This window comes from Peromyscus californicus, unplaced genomic scaffold, assembly GCF_007827085.1.
Source record: "Peromyscus californicus insignis strain IS unplaced genomic scaffold, ASM782708v3 Scaffold_6__1_contigs__length_162567912, whole genome shotgun sequence".
Lineage (NCBI taxonomy): Eukaryota > Metazoa > Chordata > Mammalia > Rodentia > Cricetidae > Peromyscus > Peromyscus californicus.
This window is the reverse complement of record NW_026294584.1, coordinates 143,173,355-143,182,955: the sequence shown is the minus strand read 5'-3', so window position 1 is coordinate 143,182,955 and position 9,601 is coordinate 143,173,355. Positions and strand designations below refer to the sequence as shown.

At 41.4% G+C, this 9,601-nt stretch overlaps 1 protein-coding gene across 1 annotated transcript; it reads left to right on the top strand.

Moving 5' to 3' along the window:
* The first annotated feature begins 942 nt into the window (after positions 1-942).
* On the top strand, positions 943-6,359 carry LOC128099766 (C-type lectin domain family 2 member E-like). Its single transcript, XM_052721585.1, has 5 exons — positions 943-1,030; positions 2,697-2,825; positions 4,365-4,549; positions 5,101-5,207; positions 6,218-6,359. Exons 1-5 carry the CDS (start codon positions 943-945, stop codon positions 6,357-6,359), a joined length of 651 nt encoding a protein of 216 aa, XP_052577545.1.
* Positions 6,360-9,601: the final 3,242 nt, after the last annotated feature.

Here is a 9,601-nt window from a genome sequence, read left to right as displayed (position 1 = left end):
GCCCATCCCATTAGGGGAATATAGCACAATACTCTTCTCTAGTACACTGCCTGTATCACACTTTCCAACATGCACTGCCTGTTCATTCCTCTCTTATCTGTTGTACTTAGTTCTTTCTTGCACTCTATCACACCGATGACATGTATCCTTCCACTTTACTTATCATAATAATGCCATGAGACCTCTCATTCAGATCTGTTCCTGTTCTCTTTGTAGAGCACCCACTGAGGAATGAAGCCGCTGATTCCAGGACAGATCCCTGCATAGGTCATGGCTGTCTAGCTCTGTGTTCCCTTTACCAACCTTTCAGCAGCATCCTCATACTTCTAACAAATGTCACAATTACTGAATATTATCAGAATAGCCAAATCTCAAGATTCTATAAGTAAACATGTTCTAAAATTAAAATATTTAGCCTGAGTGTGGTGGCTTACATCTTTACTGATATCACTTAGAAGGCAGAGGAAAGCTGATATCTATGAGTTTGAAGCAAACTTGGTCTATATATTGAGTTTGAGGCTAGCCAGAGCTACACAGATAGACCCTCTTTGAAAGAGTGAATAAATAAATAAATAAATAAATAAATAAATAAATAAATAAATAAATAAATAAATACTCTCTCAAATTAATAATAACAATTTTAATCAAAGCAGTATTTTTCTTAAAGAATCAGTGATAAGGATATTTTCAAATTCTAAAGTATTTATCAGTTTCACTTACCCTGTTTAAAGTACACTTAATATCATTTCAAAAAAGAAACAGAAAACTATATGCTAAGAGGTGACATGTTCAGGACTGATAAGGAGTAGTTGATAAATTACCCAAACAGGCTGGGCTTTATTAGGAGCAACAACATACAGAACACAGGCTCTGTCTCCTCTACAGTTTCAAGTTCCAAACCTCCTCCTGAATTCAGTTGAGTCTCTTCCTCTTGGCTCGCAGATGAAGGCTGCAAAGGATGAGGAGGCTTCCATGGGCATGCTAGAGACAGACTTCACTACACCAGACTGCCTGCAAGAGGTAGAAATAGGTATGTATTTTGATGCAATTTGATTCAAACTAAAAGAGGAGAGATTCACCAGGGACCCTCAGAGGAGCTGAACCCCCAGCCTGTTATCATGTCACAGTGGGTCTCTGTAGAAGTAGAGATGCATGGAGGCCTCTGTTACATTAGTTACTCTAGCAGAGTATGTAACACTCAAGTATTTCTGGGCAAGAGAAATGAACAATAAATTAATTACAAAAGACTAAGACGTGGGTTTTTGCTCACTTGATTGCTTGGTTGGTTGGTTGAATTGCATTTGTTTGTTTAGTTTGTTTTTGGTGTATGTGGCCTATCTTAGGGACCTCTGGAGACAGCTGACTGAGGATCATTTAATCAACATAAGATATGGATAGGTGTAAGCATGAGCTCCAGTTTTCCTTTTCCATCATTTTCCCTGGTGTTGAGTAATGTTGGTTTACTTAGTCACAAGCTCAGGAATATTTGAACTGTTGCAAAATACACGGTCAACTCATAAAGTTGCTGTAAATACAGACAGGCTTGTATGTAAAGAGGAATTTCCCTAGATCCAGGCCATGAGGTAAAGGTAGTCTCATTGTAACAAAATGTTAAACTGTTTTTAACTATTTTTCCCATAATTTTCACAATATTAAGCATACTTAATGCATGTATTTACTACATAAATATCATTTTATTCCATATTTTGGCTCATTTTTATTTTTAAAAACCAATGTGTGTTTATAGTGTGTGTGCACAGTATTGTAGACTGGGCAAGGTGGACAATTCTTAAATAGAGAAAGGATAAAAACTCGTGCATATGATGCTTAGATAGTGGGTTTTCATGGTAAGACTCACACCTCATCCTGTGCATTATAACAGACTCAGAATGGATCACAGACCCAAACATGAAGCCTAGAACTTAAATCTATTTGAAGAAAATATGAAAAACATCTTTATGAATGAGAGCAAAGATTTTCTTGGTTATAATACCAAAAGCTTTATCTATGTACCAGAAAAAAAATTGGATTTAGTGCAATGAACACTCTGCTCTGATCATTAAAAAGGAAAAAAAAAGTTAAATAGTGGACTGGCAGTGTTTCCCTTCCCCCTCCCCACATCTGTCTGTTTGTCTGTCTGTCTGTCTGTCTGTCTGTCTGTCTGTCTCTCTCTCTCTCTCTCTCTCTCTCTCTCTCTCACACACACACACACACACACACACACACACACACACACACACGCACACACACACACAAGAAACTGTACCTACATTGTACTGAGAGTTTTAAAAACCCAGTGTTTCATTAGATGTATAATTGTGTGTTTGGCAGTGCTGTGAACTTCTATCCTCATACAATTTGTTCGCATTTGACAATTGCTGGTGTATGAAAATGAAAATTATTTTCTGCATTGACATATTTTCCTGCAACATTGTAAACTTGTTCATTACTTTTAGAGCCCTTTCAATAGCCTTCTTAGAAATTTATATGTATATATATATATATATATATATATATCCATGTCATCTGAATACCAACACTTTTATCTCTATGAGACTTGACTGTTATTTCTTATTTCTTGCCCTGTTGTCCTAACTAGGACCCCCAGAGTCACACTAGAATGATCAACAGACACCATTACCTTTACCTGCCCTTGCAGGTTCTTGAGATTGATGTTATGATATTTATATTTTCAGGTAAAAAGCTCCAAGAAATATGTCTCAGGATCATCTCCCCTGAGTCTCCTGCTAAGCTTTACTGCAGCTATGCATTGAACATCATCCTCACTGCAGCTGTAATTGCACTGTCTGTTGCTTTGTCATCAGGTGAGTGGCTCATCTCCAGATTCTGCAGCATTCTGTCCACATCCACATTGTCACTTAGACTTACTGACCACTGTGAGCCAGGCACTGTGGGAAGGGCTGGGGAGAAAACACACTGGAAATTCCTGTTCTCTGGGAACTTGGGGTCTAGCAGGAAGATGCAGTGAAGGAACAGCACAGGCTGTGGTGTGCACAGGAAGCCAGGCTCAGCATCCCTGGGAAGATGGCGTTCAGCAAGCTCTGGAGAGATGCAGGAGACATATGTCCACCCGGGAGACCAATGGCAAGCAAAGAACTAAGACAAGAAAGTAAAGGAGAAACCTCATGGAGGCTGATGCACCTAAGAGAAGTGAGGGGAGTGAAGAGTAATATGGTTGGGGAAGGTACAGAACCCCCCATGACTCTTGGTTTCAGTATATTTCCTCAACCACTGTCTGAAAATACTAAATAGAAAGTGTTAGAAGTATGTCATTCCTAAGCTTTTAGTTGTGGACTGTTCAGAATTACTCACAGCTTTTTGTCATAGCTCGAGTATATGTTTCATAATATTGTTTTATAAAATCAACTTTAACCTTGTCAGAAAATAATACACAGGCCTAAACATGGACAAACATTTGCCAAAAAGTCTTAGTCAGCATAACCTGAAAAGAGTCAGATAAAAAGAATTACAGTCACCCTCACTGCCTCTTCCATTTGTCCCTTTCACTGAAGTCTCGTGGTACTGGGTATAAGAACTAGGAACAGCTACAACAAATTCTGTTCAACTAAAAATTAGTGTGGGGGCTATTTGTAGTATTTAATATCTCTTACAAAATCAGTTATTTTTAGGATTTAGAGACCTGTTGAAAGAATAGTGCAAACTTTCTAATCTGTCATAGGAAGAAAAAGCTAAAGGTATGACAGAAAAGTGTCTGTTATTCTTCTAAGCCCTCTGAAATTCAGAGCTTCTTACACACCGTTCTGAGTGGCATGTGTATGTATATGATGTATCTGTATATGTATATGCATATGTATATGTGTATGTCATTGCTTTTAGATACTGTGAAGATGACTCAGACCTCTGTGCTCTCTCCTTAATCCTTGCTGTCAGAGGTGTTGTTTGTTTAGGAAACTGGAACTTAGACCCAGCTTGTAAAATGGAGGAAATTTAGACCTCTCAGTCCTAAGGCACTCATAGCCTAGAAATGATTTCCTCACAGAGTATGGTGTCTTTAGTCCCACCACTCAGGAGACACAGCCAGGAGGATTACTACAAGCTCCAGACAAGTGTAGTCTATACAGTGAGATCCAGGCCAGGTAGAAGACATAGGGAGATTCTGTCTCAGAACACAAAATACAAAGAAGAAAAATAAAGTATTTCCTCAGAGCTCACTGGAAGGCCCTGGATTGGGCACCATCATGCTAGGATGGGTCTCCTAGTGATAAATTAGTAGAGCTACAGTACAAGCACATACCTCCCAACTGAGACTTGCATGGCTAGCCAAGGAGATGAGACATGGAAATGTTTCTTTATTATATTTCATTGCACTGTCTGTTTTTTAGTGAGAACAGAAAAACCAGTCATTTCAACTCCTGGACCTTGCTATGCCACCTGTCCAAATGACTGGATTGGATTTGGAAGCAAATGTTTTTATTTTTCTGAAGACATGGGAAACTGGACATTTAGCCAGACATCTTGCATGGCACAAGGGGCCCAACTAGCTCAATTTGACAGCCTGGAAGAGCTGGTAAGAAAGGCTCAGGAATTGGTTTGTTGTTTTTCTCTTGAATGTGTATTGCCTTGTGATGGGGATCATAAAGCTGAAGCATGAGGAAGGATTACACCCTTCCTATACAGGGGACATGGGGAACATGTGAGTGTATGCAGTTGCTGATGTTGTTGCTTCTGACTGGAGCCCCGAGATCTTCCACAGACAAGCTCTCATGTAGGGCTCGTAGCCAACCTGCATGGCCACAATCCACTGCTATGCATGCTAATCATGGAAGTCTTTAACTAAGCTGGCAGATACTACAAACTGAATATGGCAACTGTTAACAACTGGAAGGCCAGGCTTAAGAAGGGATGATTCTAGCCATAGAGGAATGAGTGGCTGTCAGTATACTTCAGCTTATGGGTCTAAAAGGCATCCACTGAGAACTGAGGGTTATGAGGGCTTCAGAGTCGATGGTCCTCAGTTACAACCTGCTGCTTTCCAGGAAGGCGGCTGTAGGGCAGAGAGACTCAAGGGTCCTTTGAAACAGAGAGACATGTGTACTTGCTTTTCATGTTTTATGACAGAATTTCCTGAAGAGATGTGCGAGTGTTTCTGACTGCTGGATTGGCCTATGGAGAGAGTCAAAACAACACCCTTGGAAGTGGACAGACAACACTGAATATAATAACTTGTATGTTTTCAGACCACTTTTCTTTCTACTGTGTTCATGTGTTGTGATGTGTGAATTGTGACTATGAGAGACAAAAGTCAGGGTCATGTGAAGCCAATTGTTCTAGAAAGCAAAACACATAAACCATTGGTCTTGAGGTTGGCTCTGAGGTAGGGTGTGTGCTTATATGCAAGAGTCAATCCCCAGCAAGCTCCACATCCCAACAAATTTAAATCCTTTGGGTGCTCTCCTATTTATGTACTATCATCATCAAAGCATTTACCTAGTGTGATTTGACTTGAAATCTTTAACATGATGATGGCATCAGGGGTAATCTTTGCACTTCCATCACCAATGTAAAACATTTCCTGCTGAGAAATGCCCTTGTTGGCTGTCTTCAGAGCTGCAGATGGGCAGTGAGGCCTCTGAAATCCCAGGAAGCCACTGCAGAACTGCTGGGGTAGGACTTGTCAGTCCACTGTTTGCACAGCTGCATCTGTCCCAGAAGCAGAGACTCCAGGGACATTGGGAACCCCCTCTAAAGTCTCATCATCAAAGGGCACCCCAGGCAGCTCTTGGATATGAATATAGCTAACCAGTTTGAATGGAGTCATTCACTGAAATGATAAATCACAGACCCACTCATTTCCATCATTAAAGCCTTTTCAGCAATTTACTGAGAAGTGGGTTTTCCCTGCTTGCATATATGTGTAAAATACTTCAAGATAGAATTTAATATCACCCTCAGTGAGGTAAACCATGACACCAGTTCTTTTGAGCATGGCAGCAAACATCTGTTAAATGCCCTATATACACATTACAGGTCAATATGAATCAATGACAACAGGGTAATGTTCACATTGAACCCTAAGATGGAAAAGACACTAGGTAAAAAAGCAGTGTTGGTGATTCCTCACAGAGTCTGCCTTTCTTTGACTCATACTACAAATAAGCCATTGGAGATGGCTAAGATTTCATTGCAGGAGTGAATGCAGTGCTAGCCTCTGTAGAAATTTTATTTTTTGTTTTAGGGTTCCTGTCGAAGGAGAAGAAAAACATGCCTACCTGATTGGTAGTAGGATCATCAGTAGCAAGGACTCCCTAAAGAGACGTTGGGTTTGTAGCAAGTCCAACAGCTATACTTCACAGTATTCAGTGCCCGGTAGTTTTTAATCTAAGGTAGGGAAAGTGTCAAAGCATTTGTGACAAACCTGTTAGATGTTGCTTATGTTTGATGCTCCATTGTTGATCTGCTAATACCATTATCAAAATCAATTCATAATGTGTGGTGACATCAAGGATGAAAACTATCTTAGACGACTATACTTACAGGTGCTTGGGAGACCATAGATGATTCTAAATTAAATAAGTATTCATGTATGAGTTGGTATTCATATCTTAAACCTAAAGTACAATAACAGTATTAGTGACCCCTGCTTTTATGACCACATGTGAACTTTTTTTTCATTACTTCCTCTTTTGAATGCCTGGAATCTTAAAAAGTGAAGAACAAGTGAAAACATGGAAATAATTCAGTAATCACAAGAAAGATGTCTGTGGCCTCCACATATTTTTAGAGACAGTCAACATTTTTTTTTTTTTTTTACAAAATTCAATGACAAACATGAAGGGAGATCTAGACAAGATTAAAACCAATGCCATACATTCTGAAATTTAATTCATTAGGAACATTGTCAAAATATTTTTAGACTTTACTTCTCAGGGATTTAATAAAATTTAAGTTTATGGAGGAAGAGAAGAAAGATTGCAAAAGGAACTCCACCAGAAGGAGTTTCTGTAAGCTCCAAGTGGGAGCTGAGAGGCAAGACAGAAGGCCAGACTAGCATAGGGACGTTGTGAGACTTTCAAGATAGAGATGGGAGACAGGAGGAACAAGGTTTCAAAGACCCAGAAGTGCTTAAGGATGCTGCAGGATTTAGCAGGCAGCTACTAAGGTGAGGAGGCAAGGAAACAGGAAGCTTTCCAATAGAGGGAGAGGAGCAAGTGTCTTAATAACTAGAGTGTAGCCATTGTGGTGGGGCACTGGAGGGCACAGCAGGCAGGAGGAGACAGAGAGAGGACACTTACTAAGTAGGTGAAGAGAGATGGATGGTTAAACCAGGTAGAGAGAAGAAACAGCTGGAGGTAGACACTAGAATTTGGAACCAAATATGATGGGGAGAAGAAGCTGTCAGAAGCAAATGATCCCTATGCACCTTAAGAGACTCAAATCAGCAACTTGAGCCAAATCAGAATCTTGGTTAAGAGTGGCCCAGTCTCCATGGTAGTTGAAAGGCATGGGTGAGAGCTGTTCAGCCTGTTGATTAGTGGTTCAGGCTGGGAGGGCCCATTGAAGCTTATAGAGGTTGGTTACCACAGGTTGAAGGGGAACCACTCCCGAGCTGATTCAATTGGAGATCCTGAGTCAAGTAGTAGGTTCCACTGGGGTTTTTAACCTCAAGTATGGGGGAAGAAGTGAGGGGCACAGAAGAGTTTTTCTTAAGAGGTCAGAGAAAAGAGACTTAAATCCCCTAAGACTTTGGAGAGGGAGTGGATACTGAGCCTAAGTGATGTAATTAGTAGGGTTTTGCAATTGGGTAACAAGAGAGGAATGAAGTTTGGCTATAGAGGGATTTGGGGTGTCCCATTCTCAAAGATCCACCTGGGAGGCCAGGAAAGGGAAAAGTGTGTCAGACTGTGTGGTTTTGAGAAGGAAAGGGGAATGGCAGGGATCCTAGGGTCAAGCTGATGGGGAGCAAAAGAAATAGAAGCTCCCACTCTGGCTAATAAGTACCTTCCCAGCAAAGGGACAGGAGAAGATAGTATTTCTAGGAAGGAGTGAGCAAAGGGGATACCCCTAAAAATACAACTAAATGGTGGGGTTTGGTGTGGTTAGTAAGGCGTCCCCCTACCCTGATCAGAGGGAAACAAGGAGAGGTGGTTAACCAAGATTCCATTGGGACTAATTAGGAGGCCCAGGTGTCCAGAAGAAAGGAGGTGGATCACTCTGATATTGTGATGACTACCTGAGGATCCCTGTGGGAGGTGGTGGTTGTCAGGCCAAGAGAGCCTGGGGCCCTTGGTCATCCATGGTCTGGTGGGCTGGAGGGTGATCTGGGCCTGATATACCCATACCACAAATGACATGGGCCTAACGTCCCTCTTGATGGCACTGTGGGATGGTCTGAATTTTTTAAGAGGGTTTTGGGAGACCCAGGCCCAATGACCCTCCTGACTGCATTTGAAGCAGGGACCCAGAGTTTCTTAGGGCTTTTGAAAGCAAGAGGGAGTTGCTATGCCTGGATGAAAGTCCTTACATCAGGTATTTTTGTTTGGGACCTTTTTCATCTCTCCCATGGTACACCTTGAAGGCCAACACTAAGACTTCTGCCTGCGGAGTTAGAGCCCCCTTTCAGGATGCTTAAATTTGTCCTAATGTCAGGGGAACTCTGGAAGAAGAAATGGCACTTTAAGAGCAGGCTTACAGAGACAGGCCAGGTAGCAAGTTGTCTGGACTTTGTCTGCATGTGCTCTGGCTTGTTCCCAATTTCTCCTGCGTTCAGAGAGAAAGTTGTTGGTGAAAATTATACAATGGAATTCTTCAATAAAGGTGGAAGAATTAGCAGTACAGAACCACAATCCTTTTTTATTTGAAAGTGTACACTTAATAAGTAGGGAATGTGTGCCTTGAACAAGCTGTCCACCCTGGCATCCACCCATAATGCAAGAACCCATGGCTGGATTAGGCCAGCTAGGAGAAGGCTCATTAGCATGATCATAATTTGTGAAGGAATCATCTGGTTTGGACTTTATAGCAAGGAGGATTGGCTTTTCTTCGTTTGACTTACACCATGTGGTCAATTTTAATCAAGATGGGAGTAAAGTCACATGGCAAAATCCATCCTTTCCAAACCAAGCAATGAAGGCTGTCAGCCATGTGGCTACCTCTATCCCACTGAGGGGACAGCAGCTAAGATGGCGGAAAGCCACGCTTCCTTTAAGATTACCTACATATAGATTTTCAACTATCAATCTTGGTGTACTAGTTTTAAATTAACCCATTTCTTACAGATTTTTAATCATACCTATATGCTTATAAATTTTAAAGTGCAGAAAGTTTACACAATAATCCTACAAATCTTTTTTTCATTTTTTTATTAAGAAATTTTCTACTCCACATACCACCCACAGATTCCCTCCTCCTCCCTCCTCCCACCTCCCAACCTTGTCTCCCAAGCCACCCCACACCCCCATATCCCCCAAATCAAGGTCTCCCATGGGGAGTCAGCAGAGCCTGGCACACTGAGCCCAAGCAGGTACAACCCCTTCCCACTGCACCAAGGCTGTGCAAGGCATCACACCACAGCCACTGGATTCCCAGAAGCTTGCCCATGCACCAGGGACAACTGATCCCC

Coding starts and splice junctions, on each gene's coding strand:
- LOC128099766 (XM_052721585.1), top strand. CDS start 943: ATGAAGGCTGCAAAGGATGAGGAGGCTTCCATGGGCATGCTAGAGACA. Junction 4,550..5,100: donor TTGACAGCCTGGAAGAGCTG/GTAAGAAAGGCT, acceptor GTTTTATGACAG/AATTTCCTGAAGAGATGTGC. Junction 5,208..6,217: donor AACACTGAATATAATAACTT/GTATGTTTTCAG, acceptor TTTTTGTTTTAG/GGTTCCTGTCGAAGGAGAAG.